This window comes from Somniosus microcephalus, chromosome 24 (assembly GCF_052327205.1).
Source record: "Somniosus microcephalus isolate GS21.2 chromosome 24, FLI_Smic_1.0, whole genome shotgun sequence".
Classification (NCBI taxonomy): Eukaryota; Metazoa; Chordata; class Chondrichthyes; order Squaliformes; family Somniosidae; genus Somniosus; species Somniosus microcephalus.
This window is the reverse complement of record NC_141010.1, coordinates 30,986,222-31,009,594: the sequence shown is the minus strand read 5'-3', so window position 1 is coordinate 31,009,594 and position 23,373 is coordinate 30,986,222. Positions and strand designations below refer to the sequence as shown.

The following is a 23,373-nucleotide window of genomic DNA, read 5'->3' as shown; positions in this document are numbered from 1 at the left end:
TGTTGGGTCAATGTCCCGCCTCCATCATCTTCTGGCCAACCAGAGGGATCTTCCCCTGATTGACCTTGCTAAGCCTGCCCTGGGGGCTCAGCAGGCCAATTAGGGGGGAAGTCACTGACAGCACATCAGACGTTGGCGTGCTCTATCTGTCAAGACTTCTTGAAAGAAGAAATGTCAGCGTTTGACAGCTCTGTGAAGCTGTCAAACATTGATATTCTCTGTAGTTTGATGAGCCCTTGTGTTCAGGACTCATCAAACCTTTCAACTTTGTAGATTTCAGATGGCTGCTGGTTCGGAGGATCCAACAGCCAGTCTCTGAAATCGACAAGGAAGATGTTGGGTCTCCCAATCCAGGGTGGATGAAGGCTCTAGGCAGAAAACAAGGTAAGTGAACATTTTTTTACACTTATCACTCACCTTCCATACTTACCACTCCACACTTGCACCCATCACTCACCTCTACATCTTACTTCCAGGTGCCTCCGACCCCCGCAGACCTCCTTCACGTCTCCTCCAACCTGGCGGGGTTCTCCGAGGTCGGGAAGCCTTCACCTGAGAAGATAAAATGGGACTAATCCTTTTTTCTGCCTGTTAACTACCTGTTAACAGTCAGTTGAAAGGATTTAATCCCTTTCCTGCCTCCAGGAGACGGGACCCGAAGCAGCAGATCTTCCCGCCTCCTGGCAAAAGGGCATGGAGGTGGGATGGGGGCGGGTTTGCCATCCACCCCCACTTTCTGCTACTTTACCGGCTGTCCCGCCTCCATACCCGCCTCCTCGGGGCTTGGAAAATCCAGCCCTAGCAATCCCCTTGAGCAAAAGTCTCACCTGTACTGTGCTTCAGTCTACTCTGCTGCTGAATGGGCACTAGCATTGTGAGGAGGTTAACAGGAGTCCTATGTGAAAAGATGGGCCCCTGTCTGCTAGAATTGCACATTACTGGCACCAGGGCTATGAAGGAGACATGGGCACTCCTCTTATTGCTGATCCTTTCATTAACAGCTGGCTGTGGACAACTTATTTTCGGTTGGGAATTATAACTGTTTCCTTTGATAATGCAGGTTTATTAGGTGGGAAGCGGAGGTTGGTATCTTTGTTTAATCCCTGATATTAGAGTGGTGTCTACATATAATTGTTGCCAATGTATAAGGGTGTATGTATGAATATTCACTGTTACCATAGTGGGGGAAGGGTATCCATGTCTCAGGAGGCTTCCACACTGGATCTGTGGCATCAGAATTGAATAATTGTCGAGTGCTTACTAGCTTTGGCAAATAGTTCTGATCAGCAAAAATCAGTCAGAATTTGACTAGTTAAAACCCTTCCATAAAATTGCACATCTTGGGGCCTATGAAACAACTGGACCATGATAGCAACAAGGGCTTAACACAGACACAAGTATAAGTTACTATTTCTATATAATATATTCAAAGGGTTGTGTGTAAAACATTGTACTTGCTTGCTGTAACACTTTAGCCGTCACAGCTTAACTGTCAAACTTCAGATGTCACACTTTCCGACGCACCGTGAGCAATGCCACAGGAGATCTGCTAGTATTTAAAACCGTTTGGTGTCAGTGAACCAGCCTAATCGTGTCTAGGGCTCAGCTGTTGTTTTAGTTTAATTACAATTATCTATTCATTTAAAGCTAAGTTCTCCTTGGTCGGGGGGGTGGGGTGGTGGCTGGTAACCAGCTGAGGTTCCCGGGTTTGGGTTGGCTTAGCTTAGTTCAAAACCTCCCCGTACTGGGCCATTCGAATATTAAACCCGTTAACTCTTTGTGGAGTATTGTGTGCAGTTTTGGTCTCCTTACCTAAGGAAGGATATACTTGCCATAGAGGGAGTGCAGCGAAGGTTCACCAGACTGATTCCTGGGATGGCAGGACTGTCGTATGAGGAGAGATTGGGTCGACTAGGCCTGTATTCACTAGAATTTAGAAGAATGAGAGGGGATTTCATTGAAACGTATAAAATTCTGACAGGGCTAGACAGACTGGATGCAGGGAGGATGTTTCCCCTGGCTGTGGGGGTCTAGAACGAGGGGTCACAGTCTCAGGATACAGGGTAGGACATTTAGGACTGAGATGAGGAGAAATTTCTTCACTCAGAGGGCGGTGAACCTGTGGAATTCTCTACCACAGAAGGCTGTGGAGGCCAAGTCACTGAATATATTTAAGGAGATAGATAGATTTCTAGACACAAAAGGCATCAAGGGGTATGGGGAGAGGGCAGGAATATGGTATTGAGATAGAGGATCAGCCATGATCATATTGAATGGCGGAGCAGGTTCGAAGGGCCAAATGGCCTACTCCTGCTCCTATTTTTCTATGTTTCTATGTGATTGTGACAGGCCTGGCTCTTGACTTCTACCTGTGGTTCTCTCCTCCCCTTCTTCATTTTGCTTGCTTATCTTTCAGTTTCCAGTTTGACAAAGAATCTACATCCCAAATATTAACCTGCCTTTTCTTTTTACCTGCGGTGTCGTGCCAACATGTTCTGTTTTGACAATAGCAAAATACTGCGGATGCTGGAAATCTGAAATAACAGAAAATACTGGAAACACTCAGCAGGTCAGGCTGCATCGAGGAGAGAGAAACAGAGTTAATGTTTCCGAAACGTTAAATCTGTTTCTCTCTCCTCGATGCTGCATGTTCTGTTTTGAGTTCAGATTTCCAGCATTCAGATTTCTGGCCAAGCCATTCCGTGGAAATATTCTAAACAAAGTTTTAAGACGTCAAAAGTATGTGCGGTAATGAGCACTTTTTCAATTACAGTCTTTGCAATATTGCATTACAGGAGCTCTTTGATTCAGATCACCAAAATCTCAATAGCCCCCTATACAAGTGCAACTGGAATTTTTTGGCTATTTTTATTTTCAGAATATCCAAATCAAATCCCAAACCCTTCAGAGAAAGGTTTGGGCTTATTTCCATTTGATTGGTCAAATGCTGACATTTGTGTTCATGCAAATTGTGGCTTTGGTTTGATTTCAGCTGCTGGACTTCAGAACCCATAGGATGCGCTTTCATTTCTTGGCATTTCACAGAAATCACAGAAACCACACAGTGCAGATAGAGGCCATTTCGGCCCATCGAGCCTGCACCGACACATATCCCACCCGATCCCCGTAATCCCTACACCAACACATATCCCACCCTATCCCCGTAACCCCATGTATTTAATCCCGCTAACACTAAGGGTCAATTTATCATAGCCAATCAACCTAACCCGCACATCTTTGGACTGTGGGAGGAAACCGGAGCACCCGGAGTAAACCCACGCAAACACGGGGAGAATGTGCAAATTCCACACAGACAGTCGCCCGAGGCCGGATTCGAACCCGGGTCCCTGGCGCTGTGAGGCAACAGTGCTAACCACTATGCCACCATTTCTGGAAAGTGCATTACAAAAATGCTAATATTTAATTTGAAATAAAAAAAAACCCTGGAAATACTGAAATAAAACCAGAATCTGCTGGAAATTCATGCCAAGTCTGTCAGTATCTGAAAAGAGAACATATAGGCTAGTGTTTTGAGTGAAGACCCTCCATCAGGTAAAATTTGATACAGTACAACTGTAACAATGATGTGCAGAAAAAATTCAGCGCACACACAATAAATAAACTAATCTGTCGGAGTCTCTTATTTCCAGTGACACTTCATTGTATTTTTGTTAAAAATTAAGATCATCTTTTTCTATACATCTCAGTGTAAAAAAAAATCTAAGGTTCTAACAAAGGGACACCACCATTAATGTTTTTTTCAGGTGCTAATGAACCTGCATTGCATTTCAATATTTTCTGACTTTTCTATTTTAAATTTCTCTCATTTGTAGTTTTCACTTCTCTGTGTAACTTCAGTAGTTTTGCAACTGCAGTCTTTCAAAACACCTCACTGTGGCCTGTCCCAGGCTACAGCAGTCAGCTGTGGCTCAGTGGGTAGCACTCTCGCCTCCGAGTCACACTCCAGAGACTCGAGTCACACTCCAGAGACTTGAGCACATAAGTCTAGTCTGACACTCCAGTGCAGTACTGAGGGAGTGCTGCACTCTCGGAGGTGCCGTCTTTCGGATGAGACGTTAAACCGAGGCCCTGTCTGCCCTCTCAGGTGGACGTAAAAGATCCCATGGCACTATTTCAAAGAAGGGCAGGGGGGAGTTCTCCCCGGTATCCTGGCCAATATTTATGCCTCAATCAACATCTCAAAAACAAATTATCTGGTCATTATCACATTGCTGTTTGTGGGAGCTTGCTGTGTGCAAATTGGCTGCCGCATTTTTTACATTACAACAGTAAATATACAACAGTAAATACACTTCAAAAAAGTACTTCATTGTGTGTAAAACACTCTAGGACGTCCGGTGGCAGTGAAAGGCGCTATATAAATGCAAGTCTTTCTTTAATTGGAGCCAATATTAGTAATAGAATCATCACTTGGTCTTGGACTTGCTCCTCAGTTCTGGCTCTAGTACATAGCGCACCCTTGTGGCCAAGAGGCGGGACTTTCCGCTCGGGAGTTTCCGGAAATCGCCGAAAGGAATCGGCGCGACGAACTCACGTCAGAAAGGTGAAAGGTGAAAGTCGTGCGTGTCTGCGTCAAGATGGCGGCGGTTGGGTGAAAAGTGTTTGTTTTGATCCAGTTTAAGGAGTGTTTCGGGGGGGCTCATCCTGGCCGTCGGCTTTTGCTGAAAATAATAATAATACCTGGCCTTTGAGTTTAAAGCTGGGAATGGTGGAGGTGGCGTTGGACGAGCTGAGCAAGCTCGAGTACCTGTCACTGGTGTCCAAGGTCTGCACAGAACTGGACAACCACCTGGGCATCAACGACAAGGACCTGGGTAAGAAACCCGGCCGCTTAGGCCACCCCAGAACCCTCTGGTTCAAAAATGTTACCTATTTCTCATCGAAACCCGGCTCCATGTGTGGAAGGCTGCAGTTACACCGGCCCCTCTGCATCAGTGTGAAGAGGCTTTGAAAGAAAGACTTGCATTTATATAGCGCCTTTCACGGCCACCGACGTCCCCTAATGTGCTTTACAGCCAATGAAGTACTCCTGAAGTGTAGTCACTATATTGTAATGTAAGAAACGCGGCAGCCAATTTGCGCACCTCGAGATCTCACAAACAATGTGATGATGACCAGATAATCTGTTTCAGTGATGTTGATTGAGGGACAGATATTGGCCAGGATACCGGGGATAACGCCCCTGCTTTTCAAAATAGTGCCATGGGATCTTTGACGTCCACCTAAGAGAGCAGACAGGACTTCGGTTTAACGTCTCAACCAGAAAATGGAACCGCTGACAGTACAGCACTCCCTCAGTATGGCACTGGAGTGTCAGCCTAGATTTTTGTGCTCAAGTCTCGAGCGGGACCTGAAGCCACAGCCTTCTGACTCGGAGGCGAGGGTGCTACCAACTGAGCCATGGCTGACACATTTGGGTGCACGTTGACATTAAAGTGGCAGTATAAGCGCAGAGTCAGTCTTGATCTGACTGCAGATTACATTTAAATCAAGTAGAAGACAGTTTCTCACATCACTTGTATTTGGCACTTTTTGGAGTATAGCTCCAGTGCTGGGTTTAAAAAGTGTTCAGGTGATCTGTTGGGCCACTTTATTCACTTACTCAGAGTCTTTTTAATGTTTTGGGCAAGTGCTTGTTTCTACTTTCACCCCCCCACCCCTGGTACTCCTCCTGGCCCGTGATTGCTTCCGATCAATCCCCACCGTGCTCCTCCGGCTGCCACCCGGCCCCCACGCGATCCTGCCCACCCTCCTCTCTGCGGCTGAGTGCCGCAGGCCTACCCGCCCAGAGCCAGCCAGCCTGTCAATCTGGCTGGCTGCGGGTGGGAAACAGAGACTTCCCATGCAAATCACCGGCCTGCTGTTAAACTTGGCAGAGTTTGCAGGAAAGCCGTTTTCCCGGGTTTCCCGATCACTTCGGAGCACCCCTGCTCTCAACCCGCCTTTCCCATTAAAATTCAGACCAGTGTTTCAGGTCAATGACCTTTCATTAGAACTGGAAGAAGTTAGAGATTTAACAGTTTATAAACAAGTACAGAGCCAGGAAAAAAAAAGTGAAGGAAAGATCAAAAGGGAATGTCTGTGATCAGGTGGAGGGGAGGAGTGATTCAATGACAAAAGGGATGATGGGGCAAGGCACAAGGGGGTTTTATTTGAGACTAGTAAAGAAATGAAAGATGGGTCTAGCGGAGCTGTAAATGGCAACAGCAGAACCATTACCAGCGCCTGCTGTCCAGAAAAAATGGGAGCAGTGGTTTTGATCTGAAGTTGTTGAACTCAGTGTTGAGTCCAGAAGGTTGTAAAGTGCCTAATGAAAAGACGAGATGCTGTTCCTCGGGCTTTCGTTGAGCTTCATTGGAACTAAAGGAGGCCGAGGTCAGAGTGGGACAACCTTCTGGAATCAAAATGGCAAGTGACCGGAAGCTGAGGGTTATGCTCGCGGACTAAACGGAGGTGTTCCACAAAGTGAACACCGAATCTGCGTTTGGTTTCCTCAATGTAAAGGAGACCTCATCGATTACAGTATAGTAAGTTGAAAGAAATCCAGGTAAATCCTGCTTTCATCTGGAAGGAGTGTTTGGGGCCCTGGACAGTGGGAAGGGAGGAGGTAAAAGGTGACTATTTAATACTGGTTTTAGTCATTTTAATTTCAGAATTGTCTCAACTTAAGTGGAACGACTTTACTAATTTGAGTTCTTTTTATGCATGTTTATAAATAGCAAATAGTGGGATTTTAGAGATTTAGAAATTGCTAACAATCTTTAAACTAGTTAGGTAGCATGTAGGCTGCTGTGAGTGCACCTCTTGTAGAATACTGTCTCTCCTCATAACAGCTGAGTACTTCCAATAATGTTTCTTTTTGTGGAGATTTTTCTTTAAACTAACATGATGGATGTTGTAAGTTTTGGATCACAGGTCACACACACATTACCCAAGGGGTCTTAGGAGTCATAGGTCGTTTTATTAAGGAGCGGCAGTTCAAATATAGTTAAATACAACACGCAATCAGGATACACATAGTAGACATACAACCCGTAACAGATGAGAACGGTTTACTGGCCCCGGAACGGACGGGCGGGGGTTGAGGCACAATGGTGGTCTCGGATTCCTGCAGCCTGCGGCAGCGGTCTCTTCCTCTTTGGTCGTCTCCCGAGCTGGCGTAGGTGTTAAGCCGAAGCTAGCATGAATCCACCTCCGAGGTTGAGCTTGACCAAGGTGTTAAACAAGTTAACATGAATCCACCCCAGGAAAGCCCGTCCCCTCTCTGCCTCCCCCGGGGAAGCCCGTCCCCTCTCTGCCTCCCCCGGGGAAGCCCGTCCCCTCTCTGCCTCCCCCCGGGGAAGCCCGTCCCCTCTCTGCCTCCCCCCGGGGAAGCCCGTCCCCTCTCTGCCTCCCCCCGGGGAAGCCCGTCCCCTCTCTGCCTCCCCCCGGGGAAGCCCGTCCCCTCTCTGCCTCCCCCCGGGGAAGCCCGTCCCCTCTCTGCCTCCCCCCGGGGAAGCCCGTCCCCTCTCTGCCTCCCCCCGGGGAAGCCCGTCCCCTCTCTGCCTCCCCCCGGGGAAGCCCGTCCCCTCTCTGCCTCCCCCCGGGGAAGCCCGTCCCCTCTCTGCCTCCCCCCGGGGAAGCCCGTCCCCTCTCTGCCTCCCCCCCGGGGAAGCCCGGCCCCTCTCTGCCTCCCCCCGGGGAAGCCCGGCCCCTCTCTGCCTCCCCCCGGGGAAGCCCGGCCCCTCTCTGCCTCCCCCCGGGGAAGCCCGGCCCCTCTCTGCCTCCCCCCCGGGGAAGCCCGGCCCCTCTCTGCCTCCCCCCGGGGAAGCCCGGCCCCTCTCTGCCTCCCCCCGGGGAAGCCCGGCCCCTCTCTGCCTCCCCCCGGGGAAGCCCGGCCCCTCTCTGCCTCCCCCCGGGGAAGCCCGGCCCCTCTCTGCCTCCCCCCGGGGAAGCCCGGCCCCTCTCTGCCTCCCCCCGGGGAAGCCCGGCCCCTCTCTGCCTCCCCCCGGGGAAGCCCGGCCCCTCTCTGCCTCCCCCCGGGGAAGCCCGTCCCCTCTCTGCCTCCCCTGAGGAAGCCCGTCCCCTCTCTGCCTCCCCCGGGGAAGCCCGTCCCCTCTCTGCCTGTTTTTCCCTTTCAGCTGCCCATTTATATACCTTATTTCGGTGAGCTGTTGGATACCTCGCGTCAATCATTTGTTACCCATTCAATTGTCCAATTACAGGGGAATAGCACCTATGGCAAACCCTTCCCAGACTCATGAGGTAATTCCTTGGCTTATCTCCTGTTTGGACATCTTGCACTTTCTCGTAGACAGTTTGTTTTTATCACAAGGCTCCTTACTCGACCTCTTATCAGGCCTAGCTATACCTACATGAAAGCCTGTTTCTGCGTTATGCCCTTGTAAACGACCTCCGCTCTTTGTGCAACTCCTTATGTGACATGATTGGAATTCTTCTGTATCATCAGCTTATCCTGGCTGTTGAGCTAAGCAAATACATTTCTTTTATAAAACCATTGTTTCTTTTACAATTCACAATTTCTTCTAATTCACGATTTCTTACAATGTTGGTGAATTCGCATTGTTTATAAATCTGAAACAAGTGACTAGCAATAGTTTTCATTTCTTAAACAGTTCTCAGTTGGTAGCACACTCGCCTCTGAGCCAGAGGGTTGTGGATTCGAGTCCCAATCCAGGGACTTGAGCAAACAATGTAGGCGGGTACTCCAGTGCAGCGCTGAGGGAGTGCTGCACTGTTGAAGGTCCGTCTTTTGGATGAGACATCTGCCCCCTCAGGTGGACGTAAAAGATCCCACGGCACTATTTCGAAGAAGAGCAGGAGTGTTCTCCTCGATGTCCTGGCCAATATTTATCCCTCAACCATCGTCACTAAAAACAGATTACCTGGTCATTATCTCATTGCTGCTTGTGGGACTTTGCTGTGTGACTTTGCTGTGTGGAAATTGGCTGCCACATTTCCATTACAACAGGGACCACACTTCAAAAAAAGTACTTAATTGGCTGTAAAGTGCTTTGCGATGTCCTGAAGTTGTGTAAGGTGCTATATAAATGCAAGTCTTTCTTTCATTGGGCCCAATATTACCGATAGAATCATTAACAATCACTAACATTTGTTTCATAATAAAAATAATTATTTGTGACTTCTGCTAATGTAAGGGTGCCTTTGATTTACTTGCAACGAGCTATGTGTAATGTAAAACGCTGGCTTTTCCACTGTAACATTGTTTTTCTAATTCCAGCTGAGTTTGTCATCAATCTGGCTGAGAAGAATATTACTTTTGAGACTTTTAAAGGGGCACTGCTGAAGAATGGAGCTGAGTTCACGGTAAGGTCCGTAGAGGGAGAATTCCAATCTGATCCCCTACTGATAATGCAGTTCATTTTGACCAAAGTGATCGGAGATGTTTCATAAACTAAAGTAATCTGACAATAAAAGAAATGGGTCTGTTTGCAGGCTCTCCTGTATCGGCAGTATCTTTCCCCTAACTGAGCTGCCTGCTCTTCTGTGAGGAACTGAAATACTTCTTCTTAGGCAGTCCCTCGGAACCGAGGATGACTTGCTTCCACACTAAAAATGAGTTCTCAGGTGACTGATGAGTCCAATGCGGGACCTACAGTCTCTGTCACAGGTGGGGCAGACGGTGGTTGAAGGGGCGGGTGGGTGGGGTGCTTGGGTTGACGTGTGCTCCTTCTGCTGTTTGCGCTTGGCTTCCGCTTGCTCCCGGCAAAGAGACTCGATGTGTTCGGCGCCTTCCCGGATGCTTCTCCTCCACTTTGTGCGGTCTTGGGCCAGGGATTCCCAGGTGTCGGTGGGAATATTGCACTTTTTCAAGGAGGTTTTGAGGGTGTCCTTGAAGCGTTTCCTCTACCCACCTGGGGCTCACCTGCCGTGCCGGAACTCCGAGTAGAGCGCTTGTTTTGGGAGTCTCGTATCGGGCATGCAGACGATGTGGCCCATCCATCGGAGCTGATCGAGTGTGGTCAAAGCTTCGATGCTGGAGATGTTGGCCTGAGCGAGAACATTGACGTTGGTGCGCCCATCCTGCCAATGGATTTGCAGGATCTTGCGGAGGCAGTGTTGGCAGTACCTCTCCAGTGCTTTGAGGTGCCTGCTGTACATGGTCCATGTCTGAGGAACTGAAATACAGTTGTGTGAACACGAGCAGTAGTGAAACCAAGCTCTTTTGCAGAGTTTGAACAGAAGGGGTTATTCCTAAATGGTTCTACCTCACTGTCTTTATTCACTGGCTTGTCGGGTGCCGTTTCCACCGTATGCTATTTTCACTACTGTAAACTCTTCTACACAAGATTGTTTGAGTGTGTAACTTAGACAACTGATCTAAAGAAACAAATGGCACGATTGTATCATGACAAGAAAGTGGACTTACTGAAAAGTCTTTCACTATTTTGCTACGATTCTCACCATCTAATGTACATTACAGGATAAATTTGTAACGTAATGCTACTTTGCAGAGCTTTGCCCAATAGAGGAGCGTATTGGAAATTCAAGCACCGAGGTCAGATTGCCTGATTCACAACCTGCAAAATTTTACATCCATTAATGTAAATTCCTGATGCACATTCCCATCGCATGAAGCTCTCTACCAAAGGTGCTGAATCATAGGCCTAGAAATTCGGCTGTGTAGCACCCATTGTTTGGGCGCTAAACGACCTCCTAAGCCTCCAATATGGCGGGTAGGAAGCGCACGCTCATTACAAGCTGGAAGTGCGCCGTCCGCCATAGTGGTGAATGCCAAAAAATCAGCGTGCAGTGTATACGTCTGAAACGGGCGTTAGCCTCTTTGCATATGCAAATAAGGGGCTTAATGTCTGTTTGAGGCCCTCGCTGCCAGATTTTGCACTATTTTACAGTGCTTGCACATAATTCTTGTTTTTTTGTTAGATACAGTCCACTCCTCTTAAGTCAAAGTTGCTTAATTCAAATTACTGAATAATTCAAATTCTTTCTCGCTCCGAAAACAAATTTACATGATCAGGAGTAGACTGTAATTTTTTTCCACCTCCGCATTCTCATGTACAACTGTATATCTAAGGTTATAACATTTTCATGCAAATTATACGAATAAATGTGGTTGGTTGTTGCCAAGAGTCATCTGCTTACGAGTAACTATTTTTATTTTGGACTCTTAAATTCTTTGTTCTGATTAATAGCAGTACTTTTTGTTGTTTTCCAGGATTCACTCATCAGCAATTTGTTGCGTCTAATACAGACTATGCGACCTCCAGCCAAGCCCTCGACATCCAGCAAATGTGAGAAATGCACCACCTTCTCTCCTTGTACTAGTGTAACTAATTGAGTTTTCATAGAATCATGGAATTTCAGAGCACATAAGGATGCCATTCAGCCTATCGCAGCTGCACTGGCTCTCTGAAACAGCTTTCCACTTCGACTTATTTCCATTTTCATCCTTGTATATTTATCTAAATCTTTATTGCTTTCTCAATATTTTTGTACAGCTGAAATAGCCAAACCAAGAACAGAAAAGGAGAAAATGAAGGAGCTGTTCCCTGCTCTTTGTATGCCTGATAACCCATCAACAAGGGTAAGATCTGCATTTACTTCACTTCCAGTTCCTTACTGGGGAATTTGATTGTTCCTGAGGCCGGCCTTTTGTTCTAACTTCTAATTGTCCTTTGACACTCAATCGAGGATAACTTTCATTCTTGAACATGCTCACTTTCATTCGTGCATTGAACTGCAAACAAGAGATGTTGGAAGTGGGCCAGTCAGTGTCTGAAAGAGAAAAGACAGGCGAACATTTCAGGTGTGCCCTTTCATCAGAACTGAGTTCTGATTTGCAACATTCAGTATTTCTTCTTATCTCTACCTTGTGCACTGGACTAATCCCACCCTCGAGTAACCCCACAATGTGGGCATCTTCTCAAATACTTTGAAGGGGTTGATTGAATATCAGTAATATAGTGTGTGCCTATTCTAATTGAAGGACTGTTAGATTTTCAAAGATGTAACCTTTGGTCTCAGCTTTCAAGTCATCTGTTTTTTTTCTTGATTGAGGACACACTTGGTTGCATTGGGTTTCTAAATGGCTTCTTCTTCACCGCTATCACATCCATTAGGTGAGAGACCGCAATAACCCATGGCGCCCTTTGTGGCTCCACAGCTCCAACTTCCCACTACAAGTCTATTTAAATATTTGCTGTTGCTTTCTGCTTTGTAATGTCAAAAAAAAAATCAATTTCCACTATTTTAGACTGGACTCGCCCTTTCATGCAGTTTTACTGCAGACACCGAATAGCTGTCTTGCTGGATGTTCGCTAACTGAAACATTTGAGCACCGTTTGTACCTTTTAAGATATTTAGAGGTCTCTTATCATTTAACCCCTGACAACATAATACAGGAAACTTTTTTTTATCCGGCACGGACGGGACCGACGTGGTGCCGGTTCATCAACAATTCCGGATAACCGAACGCTATAGTAAAAGATACGGAGCTCAGAGCTCCGTATAAAGCAACAAACCCTGTTGCTTACTTCAAAACAATGGCCACAAGTTGCAAGCGCCTCTGTAGCTTAGCAACAGCTGCAGCCACACAACACATGGAGGGAGGCAAGTAATAAAAGTTACCTGAACCTACTCCTGAATTTTGCCGGTTAACTGAGATTTCCGGTTATTTAGGTGCCGGTAAATCGAAAGTTTCCTGTAATGTACAGGCAACAAAACATTCTTCAGTAATCGCAGAATGCACTTCTTTCCACGTTGAAATCTTGTATTATTTTGCATGAAACCATTTATGAGTTACTCTGTTACTGTGTGGACACATCTCCACGATGGCTATTGCTACAGGAAACTTTGTGATATCCGGCACCGACGGGACTGAGCTGTTGCCGTCCCATCAAAACTGCCGGACAAACCAGCGCTAATGTTGAAACATATGGAGATTTTGAGCTCCGTATCTGGCAACAAACCCTGTTGCTTAGCAACAGCTTCTAAACAGTTGGCTGTACCTTGCAAGCGTCTCTGTAGCTTAGCAGCAGCTTCAGCGAGACCTTGCAGAGCCTGACTGGTGGAAAAAAAAGCAACGAAAAGAAAAAAAACCTAACGAAACGGCTCCTGATTTTTGCCGGTGGCTCGAGCATTCCGGACAGTTAACCTCCAGATAAACCAAAGTTTCCTGTACTTGTTAGTGCTCTGGTAGAAACTTAACCCGGTGTTTGTTTTGCAGACTCTGCTGGATGAAGATGATATGAAAGTAGCTGCAGACGCATTGAAGGAGCTTGAGGCCTTGATGCCAACAAAGGATGATAAGAAGAGTAGCAAGCGCAGGTGTGCAACGGGCAGTTTCCTTTAAACGTGGTTTAATAATCCCTTTTCTTCAACAGATGAGTGGAAGAAGGCACCACCTGAAGCGGCGATAAGCTGCGCAGACCAGAAAGTCCTATGTTTGTTTCCCTGGTCTGTGCTGAGCTACCTGGTCTCAGCTGGGCAGCACTAGGGGTACTGCTGTTGACCTTTGCACTCTGGGTTAAGGGGGTGGGTGAGGGAGGGGGAATCAGCCAGGGTTCCCACTCCTGATTGCTATCCAGTGACTACAGCTGAAAAGTGTGGATGAGACCATTGGATGATGACCAGACCAGGTTTGCCTGTGACTCCCTCAATGATAGAACACTCTGCAGATGCTTACAATCTAGATTCAGAAGTGAATGGCTGCTTAGTCAAGGCATGGGAGGAGTTCTAATATGAAACTATATCTCAACAAAAGTCAACAGATATCAAATACATAAAGATTAATGGCTGCCAGCGAATTCAGTGTATAGTAGTTTTCATTTGGGACTTAAGTCATAATGGTACTGAATTTTAAATTTACATTTCAGCCCTAAGATTAGCATTCAGGTCTGACAAGGATTCTGATTCCCACTAGGATCAGGGACAGCTGGCTGGAAAGGGTCCTGTTATCTAAGTGGGTTTTTTCAGCCAGTAATGGGCTGCTTTTTTTTTCCTGGCTAGAACAGCAGGTACCTTCTTTGAGTGTTTCTTTCACTCTTTATTGTCCTCACCCTCCCAACAAAATGGATCCCCTTTTAAAGCAGTAGTTTGATTCAAGGAGCCCTGCGATTCATAAATGCACGGGAATGGTTTAATGGATGTCAGCAAAACCCAGAATTGCACTGGGTCCCCCCTAATTTTAAATTCGTCATTCAAAGTTTCGGCACTTGCGCAAAATTTCACATTGGAAAAGCCGATCCCGGGTTACGCGGGACCGGCAGACAGCTGCGTGGCCTAGAGTGAACATTGACTAACAGTCCCAGCCTACATAAATTACTGTTACGTAAACTAGAGAAGGTGGGATAGGAGAGGGGGGCTCTTTCCAAATTATATCTCAGACTCACGTTTCAGAAGTTTACGAGTAATGGAAAAACTTCGACCGTATTATCTTAATCAACGGAACATGTTTAATTTGATTCTAAATTTTGAGCATCCATCCGATGTTTGACTATTGGAGTTGGAGGACAGTTGGGCTTTAAGAGGTTATGTACAATTAATTTTCATTGGAAATTAGACTTTTAAACAGTTACTAAATTGTGCATTTAAAGAACCATAATGTCACAAAGGATAATTGGCTATAATTCACAAAGCATTTAACTATGAAATATGCATCTCATTGTTTATAAACAAATTATTTGGGAAAGCTGCTTAAACTCTTGAGAAATTTGTTCTTGTACGTCTTTTGAAAAACTGCTATATAGGAGTGGAAGCTTTATGATCTGATAGTGATAGTTAAAGGTTATGGTCTTGGGCATAGCTGGACTGTACTATAACAATATCAGGTTTTTCTGACAAAACGCAGTAATATTACCAACTCTGGAATTGAATTGATTGACATCTACAGGTTTTTAAGGGAGGGCTTTCTTTTTAATACATTTTATCACTTCTCTTGTGAGAGGAGAGGTAGTAACTTGAGTGGAAATGTTTCAGGAAGTTGTCATGCTGTGCATGCAACCTCCAAAATGACCAGAAGGGGGCACACATTCATGATCATTTTGGTTTTCTGGATGAGAAAGCTTATGACGGGTTCTGTAGCTTTGAACTGACCATATGTGAGCCTGAATTGTGTAGCCCACTTTATCACAGTAAGTTGTTGAAAATACAGTGGCTCAAAAGGACTCTAGGAAAATTGTACGGGAAAGATTCCTGTCATTCGATTTTTATAGCAAAATTGTAAATGTGTATAAAAGAACTCTGTTACCATTTTACTATAAATGGTGAATAGTGGAAATCTTTCCCCGTGCAATCTGAAATCCTTGTGGGTGGGTGGGCGGGATGGGGAGGGGAGAGGAGAGTTTGAAACGGTTCTTCAGACACGGGCAGAAAAAAACTGAGCTCCATTCTCCTTTTCCATTTGGAGCGGGAGCATTAGATGGGTAGGGAGTAACAAGTTTATTCTTGATACTGCCTTGCAACAGATAATGGACCATAAGAAATGAGTACGGTTAGATTACCTTATAATCTGACAAGAGTTTCAAAGCACCATTTTGGTTGAAGTTTATACAGGAAACTTTGTGCTATCCGGCACTGACAGGACCGAGCTGTTGCCGTCCCATCAAAACTGCCGGACAAACCAATGCTAATGTTGAAACATACGGAGATTTTGAGCTCCGTATCTGGCAACAAACCCTGTTGCTTAGCAACAGCTTCTAAACAGTCGGCCGTACCTTGCAAGCGTCTCTGTAGCTTAGCAACAGCTTCAGCGAGACCTTGCAGAGCCTGACTGGTGGGAAAAAAAAGCAACGAAAAGAAAAAAAACCTAACGAAACGGCTCCTGATTTTTGCCGGTGGCTCGAGCATTCCGGACAGTTAACCTCCGGATAAACCAAAGTTTCCTGTAATGTATGCTGTTTGTAATGAGAGTTTTGGTTAACTTGATTGTTGGTGTTTTGGTTACTAAAGTTGGCCCCGTTTGCCCTTTTAGTTTTTGCACTGGAAGCAATAAGGCCTTGATTATTAATGCAAATGTTATCCTGCTGGTTTGTTTTGGTATGGAAAAGTTGTATTAAAGAAAGACTTGTGTTTTATATAGTGCATTATTACATCTCTAATAACCATCGCAGAGTACTTCACATACAGTTAATTACTTTGAAGTGCAGTCAATGTGTTATGGAGGTGAACACAACAGCCATTCTGTGCACAGTAGTGCCCCATTGCTAAATCTGTAGTGCCTCATGAATGCTAAATTTACTATTAAAAATGACAAAAAATCCTTAATTAAAACCTGTGCCCGAGCTGTTGTGCAGGTAACAGTAAATGTCTTGTCTTGAACCTTCCCCTGTATACAGGAGATTTGAAATAGGTAAGCTGTGGTATATTTATGTACAAAATGCTGAGCTGCTGTTTTATTCCCATACGAACACAGTTTAATGGTGTATGATGGTGTCATTTCTCTGATCATATGATGCTGGACTGTAGGACCTTGAAGTAACAGTGTAATATTTTGAGCAGAAGAATATTGGTTTATCTCGCTTGTCCTTTTCAAGCTTCCTATCAGTTTCCTTATTGTAATTCTGGAGCTAACAGCCCTGTAACCCTTTTCTAATAGGAATTCAGCCAGTCATTTTTGAAAACCTGCCTTTTATCATTCGCTTAGAAGAAACACTGCCAGTTAAATTCCCTATTTTCTTTTCACACTTTTATCTTTAAACAGTATCTCCTAGTCATGGCACCCTGTGCTTGATAGAAGAACTATGCTGAATCCAGCTTCATATTGTGATAATCTTAAAGATCTTTATCAAGCCCTCCCTTTTTTTTCCCCCTCCTCCTCCTCCTCCTGCTCCTCTTCCAGAGAGTAAAGTTCTAAGCTAGACAGTCTTGCTTCATAACTTCTGAATTTAGAGGGCTGAGTTATCATTGTAACTTTATTCTGGACTCCCTCCAATAGTTTTACATCTTTCCTGTAATACAGCGACTAAAACTGAACATAGTACTCCCAGATCAAAACAAAAGCAAAATATTGTGGCTGCTACAAATACTTAGCATCTGTGGAGAGAGAAACTGAATTAACGCTTCACATCGATGGCCTTTCATCATAATACTCCCTCACCAAGGTCAGATACAATTTTGAGATCACTTCCTTTGACTTAGGTTGCACCTTTAGCTATACATCCCAATATTTTATTTGCTTTCTTTATCACCCGTGAACACTGAACCAATGGTTTTACTGGCCTATCCACCAACACCCCCAGATCTCTTTCCTGCTCCGTTGACCTCAAGCTTACTGCCATTTAATACGTAATCCACCTTCTCACTTCTCTATCCTCATCTCATGACATTACACACATCAGTGTTGAATTCCATCTGACACCTCTTTGCCAGTTGATCTAGCCTGGTCCAGATCCCTTTAGATTAATGCATGTTGCTTAGCATCATTGGCCACTGCACCCAATTTGGTGTCATCCACAAACTCCATCATTTGTAAATTTTCTAAATCATTTACATGAACATGGCTCCCAACCCAGACCCTGTGGCACTCCACTGGCAACCAGTTTCCAGACACCACCTCCCTTTGATGGCTTTCTTTCAGTCACAAATCGATCCAGTCTAATATCTTACCATCTGTCCTGTGGCCTTGCACCTTGTGATTCAGTCTGTTATGTGAGACAGTTATGTCTTGCTGAAATCCAGTTCGATAACATCCACTGCCTCACCCGTAGCAATCAGACTTAAATCCTTTGTGAAGAAATCCAGTAAACTGGTCAGTCCCTTTTGAAAACATGCTGGGCTGGATTTTCATTGAGGAGGCAGGTAGGAGGCGGGACTACAACTTTTGGGGTTGAAGTCCCGCCTCCATCGAGTTCTAGCCAATCCACGCGATTTAGACTTGATTGACCTTGTTGAGCCCGCCCAGCGGGCTCAGCAGGCCAATTAAGGGCCACCCGGCAACAGGTGATGTCACAGATTGAAATTTCATCTGTCAAGACCTTTTGACAGATGAAATATCAGCGTTCGACAGCTGTTTGAAGCTGTCAAACACTGACAATCTGTACTCCAGGTTAAATCCTTCCTCTCAGGATGATTTAGAGATCTCCCCGGAACAGAAAGCAGAGGCTGCAGATTTTGACAGCTGGCAGCCATTCTGCTTTCTGTGCCGGTGAGATGAGGGACTCCCGAGACCTGAAGGAAGGAAGGCTGTAAAGGTAAGTAAAGGTTAGTAGAACTTCTTTAAACTCTTTACACAGACCAAACACACTTACCTCTGCACTCATGCACCCATCACTCACCTGAACCCCGGACATCTCGAACCCTCCAAGCCCTTCATCCCGGCGGCCCGCCTCGCTAACTTGCCATGGTTTGGAGCCGTCGGGAATCCCACATTTCAACAATGAAAATAGGGATTAGGCTAAAAACTGCCTGTTAACTACCTGTTAACAGGCAGTTAATTGGCACGAATCCCCTTCCCGCCTCGGGGAGGCGGGTCCCAGTGCGGGGCGGGTACCCGTGTCCTTTGAAACTGGCATGGAGGCGGGATGGGGTCGGGACCCCCGATTTCGGGATTTTAAACTCCCACACGCCTCCAATCCTGCCTCCACGGTCCAATGAAAATCCAGCCCGCTGACTCTTTCTAATCGGATCCTGTCCTTCCAGATGATCACTAATGCAATACCTCAACAGAATGTCAAACACTTTCCACGCAATAGTGGTTAGGCTGGCAAGTCTGTAATTTCAGGGTTGATCTTTTGCCCATTTTTTTTTAAACATGGACTGATATTCTCTACTTTCTGATCCATTGGGATGTTGCAGCATTCCAGTGAGCTTTGAAGGTTTTGGTAAGGGGATTTGCAATTCCCTATCAACTCCAACAGTACCCTTGGCTAGAAGTTGTTGGAGTTTTTTCACCAGCTCTGTTAGCTGCACTGAATAAAACAAACAGGACAGTAAGCAGCAACTTGTTGAGAAAAAGAACAGTGTAGCAGAGTCATATCTGCAGCTTTCTTTCAAATTAAGCCATGGCAGTCGGACTGAGAGGAGACCTCATAGATGTATAGAAGATGGTAAATCCAGGACATTATTTCAAAGATGAATCTGCAATGGTACGACATGGGGCACAAGTTCAAGCTAGTGAAAGGCAAATTTAGGACTAATATCGGGAAGTTGTTCTTCACACAGAGTATAATCAATCTGTGGAAAGGACTTTCTGGTAGGATAGTGGAAGCAAAGAATCTGGAATCTATTGAGGTGCTGTAATAAAGGCAATGTTAATATTTTTCTGGTCTTTCTCATCTGTCTCTCATGACATTGGCTGTGTCCTGTCGACATTTTTATCATCATTTATTTGACATTTGTAAAAGCGAATTATTCTGTTTTTTTAAAAGCTCTAATGAAAAGGGAAGGAAAAGGAAAAGGAGTCGTAGTCGCAGCAGAGGCCGAGACCGAGACCGAGATCGGAAACAGCGTCGCAGGTCAAGGTCCAGATCACGCTCCAGAGACCGAAACAAAAGTAAATCCAGCAGGCGATCCAGAAGCAGGAGTCGGAGCCCGAGCAGAGACCATAAGGATCGGGGCAGAGCCAATGAAAAGAGCTGTGAGAAAAGGAAAGACAGACATGTAGACCGGCCTCCCCCAGAGGAACCATCAGTGGGCGAGATCTACAACGGCAAGGTCACCAGTATCATGCAGTTTGGATGCTTTGTGCAGCTGGAAGGTCTGAGGTACAGTATACCACGAAGGAAGAAGTGCATAATGTAGGAAGTTCATCAGAAATTATTGCCGCATTCTGATCAATTTGGGGGGTGGCACTGTTTTTCAAACTCTGAAGAAATTCAACAGGCTGAATGTATAGACTCCAGTAAATAGCATTGCATTACTAAGACAGTTCTCAAACCCATTTCTTTTTGCATCGATTTCCTGCATTTGAGCAAAGTTTTCCAAATCTCTAATTTTTGTCCAAACAGTTTATAAAATGACTTGGCACATGGAAGTGTGTTTTCCCTACCACATGTACTGCTCCATCAATACCTCGGTGTTCTGGAGGGCCTAAGGGGATATTGGATGTGCTCAAGACAAATCTTCCATTACAAAATTATAACCAAACTGTCTTTTTGTTGGTCCATATATGGGTCATATAAACTAATAGATTTTTTTTTAATGTGCAAGAATGGGTTCACATTACCTAAGTATGACTGAAGTTGATAAGATCATAGAAATTGGTTCTGTACAGCTGAGTTTTTCTTAGACTGCCCGAATGTTCCCATTCAGTACATCGACAAGGTTTGAGACAGGACAAACACTATTTTCAACTTCTGCCAACCTTTTGAGATGCTGACAGCATTTCAGCTTTAGCTGTGCCAGGGGAAAGTGTTTTTTTTTCTTTGAAATGCAGCTGAGGGGGGCAGTGGTCAGAGCTCCTGGGGCAGAAGCATGCCACAGGATGCCAAAAGTACAGTGGGGAGCTGTGGCAGTGCTCTACATCTACCTTGTCTTGTATTAAGATAAATACAGGAAACTTTGGTTTATCCGGAGGTTGAATGTCCGGAAACCTCGATCCACCGGCAGAAATCAGGAGCCGTTTTGTTAGGTTTTTTTTCTTCTCGTGGCTTTTTTTTTCAACAGCCAGGCTCTGCAAAGTCTCTCTGAAGCTGTTGCTAAGCTACAGAGACGCTTCCAAGGTACGGGCCGACTGTTTAGAAGCTGTTGCTAAGCAACAGTGTTTGTTGCCAGATACGGAGCTGAAAACCTCCGTATGCTTCAACATTAACGCTGGTTTGTCCGGCAGTTTTGATAGATCGGCAACAGCTCGGTCCCGTCGGTGCCGGATATCGCAAAGTTTCCTGTATTAAGATAAATACCTTGTAATCATTACCGGGGAATGGCGTTGTCCTTGATTCCCATGTGTCTTGAAGCTTGACTTTTAGAATTTTTTTAAATCTTTGAATACAGTTAAATATAGCTATTGCCTCTAAATATGAACATGTATTGCTAATATTGTGAAAATATTTACCTGTAAAGCAAAAACCTGTCTATTGATTTTTTTTTTTATCTCTGTTGTGTTTTTCTTGGATGTTTCAGATATCAACCATTTCCCAGGTGTGTCTCCGAATGCATTAAAGTAACTGGTTTAAAAAAAAACTTAATGTAGATTTTCCATTTTTAATTCAAAATGCTTCATTCACCATGTAAAAGGAATTGTGTATAACTGTTGTTTCCGCAGTCAGTTTACCAATAAATGAATGCTTTTTCCCCCCCCCACCCTTTTTTTTTAGAAAACGATGGGAGGGTTTGGTACACATCTCCGAGCTCAGGCGAGAGGGGCGTGTAGCCAATGTTGCTGACGTTGTTAGCAAAGGTCAGAGAGTAAAGATCAAGGTGTTATCGTTCACTGGCTCCAAAACAAGCTTGAGTATGAAGGTAATTATAAAGAATGTAAATTTGCATTCAATTTTGGATTGAAATGATTGAAAGTGAAATTTAAACGTCATGGTCAAAAGTGGTTAAGGCTCGCACAGGTGTCGGAGTGAACAGCTGGCAGAGCCTTTTATTTTGAGCTTGGAGTCAATTTTCCTTTTTTATTATAACATCAATTTCTGCTTGGTGAGCTCTGAATTAAAATTGTTCCTGCTTCAATTTGTTTCTTTAGGATGTTGATCAAGAGACTGGAGAGGATCTAAACCCAAACCGGCGCCGAAACGTTGGCGGAGAAAACAATGAGGAAACTACCATGAGGAACCCTGATAGACCCAGTAACCTGTCAATGGTGAACACCCCTGAGGTTGAGGATGATGTACTGGAACGCAAGCGTCTCACAAAAATCTCCGATCCTGAGAAGTGGGAGATCAAACAGGTGGGGCCCAGTTAACAAGAGACTAATCTACTAGAAGCAAAACTGAAAATGCCGAACAACACAAAGCTTCTCAACCAGCAGCTATAGAGAAAAGATAGGTTGATGTTTCAGATGGGACTGTATCTGAAGTCACTGTTCACCTATCGCTTCTCACTTAGTTACTGACTGATTTGTGCATTGATCTGTTTGTGTCCGAGATTTCCAGTGTTCTCTGATCTTCTCTCTAAACTGCCAAATGTTGAGGATAATATTTTGAGATATTTTAATATCGTTTTCTGAAACTAGTATTGAGGTGGCATTTCAGAGAAGATTATGGCCCGTAATTTCCGATAGGAGGCTTAGGGGCGCATGCGGCTTGCAAGCGTCCCTGGGATCATGTGGGCCAGGCCAGCCAATGAAAGAAGGGAATCTCCCTTCATACTTTTGACAGATCGACCTGTCAAAAGTATGAATGGAGATCACCCCAAAAAGACACTAAAACATTAAACAATTAAAAAAAAAAAAATCACGTTTTTTTTTAAAAAGTTAAAATTACATTAAATTATATTTTAAACAAATTTAATTTTTTGAAAAAAATAATGTTTTTTTTGGGGGCTAAAAATAAACTTACATTTTTTAAAAGTATTTTTAAATTATAACTGAGTGGGGGGAAAAAAAGTTTTTTTTTTAAACTCTTTTACCAGGTGTAAGATTTCTAAGGGTTTTCAGCGGGCGGAGGTTCTGCAGAAAAGCAGAACTCTTTCCCCCCCCCCCCCCCCCCCCCCCCGCAGAGGCCCTTCTCCAGGGCAGGCGTCCGATCTGTCAAGCGCATTCTTGACAGATCGGAAATGCCGGTTTTCTGCGCGTGCACTTCGCATGCCTGAAACCGGCATTTCCGATGTCCCTATGGGTGTACACAGCGCGTGCACACACGTAGACATCGGAAAATACGGGCCAATATTACAAGAACAAAGCAGTGGTGAAGTTCCTGTAGTAGTCATTTTCGGCCACTAGGTAGCGCTAATGCATAACGTGCATCGGGGTTGATCAGTGGACCTATCATATTTTTCAGGGACACTACATTTGAAAACTAAGTAGAGTGCTCTTATTATAATTATTTGTGTGTATATAATTAAAATTTCAGATGATTGCAGCAAATGTTATCTCAAAGGAAGAGTATCCCGACTTTGATGAAGAAACGGGCATCCTTCCTAAAGTTGATGATGAAGAAGGTATACCCCATCTCTTGCATTCTTTCCTTCTACTGAGCACTTTGATTAAAAAATTACACTAACAATTAAATCACATCTATGTGTTTGCTAACTTCCTGCTTAGGTTTCTAATCGCTCCACCATTGATGGCAGTGCCTTCAGCTGCCTGAGCCCTTTGGAATTCTCTACCCCTCTCCTCCTTTAAGACACTTCTTACAACCTACCTCTTTGATTTACCCTGTCCTAATATCTCCTTGTGTGGCTTGGTGTCAAATTTTGTTTGATAACACTCCTGTGAAGTGCCTTTGGGAAGTTTTACTGTGTTAAATGTGTTATATAAATACAAGTTGT

General features: G+C 44.8%; 1 protein-coding gene across 1 annotated transcript in view; it reads left to right on the top strand.

Annotated features, from left to right (window-relative positions):
- Positions 1-4,577: 4,577 nt before the first annotated feature.
- Positions 4,578-23,373, top strand: part of dhx8 (DEAH (Asp-Glu-Ala-His) box polypeptide 8) — a 52,016-nt gene continuing 33,220 nt past the window's right edge. The window contains exons 1-9 of the mRNA XM_085966388.1: positions 4,578-4,835; positions 9,263-9,348; positions 11,219-11,294; positions 11,502-11,587; positions 13,229-13,329; positions 19,368-19,703; positions 21,255-21,399; positions 21,629-21,832; positions 22,956-23,043. Coding sequence (XP_085822514.1) covers positions 4,727-4,835; positions 9,263-9,348; positions 11,219-11,294; positions 11,502-11,587; positions 13,229-13,329; positions 19,368-19,703; positions 21,255-21,399; positions 21,629-21,832; positions 22,956-23,043 — 1,231 coding nt within the window. The 5' untranslated portion in view covers positions 4,578-4,726. The remainder of the gene's footprint in view (positions 4,836-9,262; positions 9,349-11,218; positions 11,295-11,501; positions 11,588-13,228; positions 13,330-19,367; positions 19,704-21,254; positions 21,400-21,628; positions 21,833-22,955; positions 23,044-23,373) is intronic.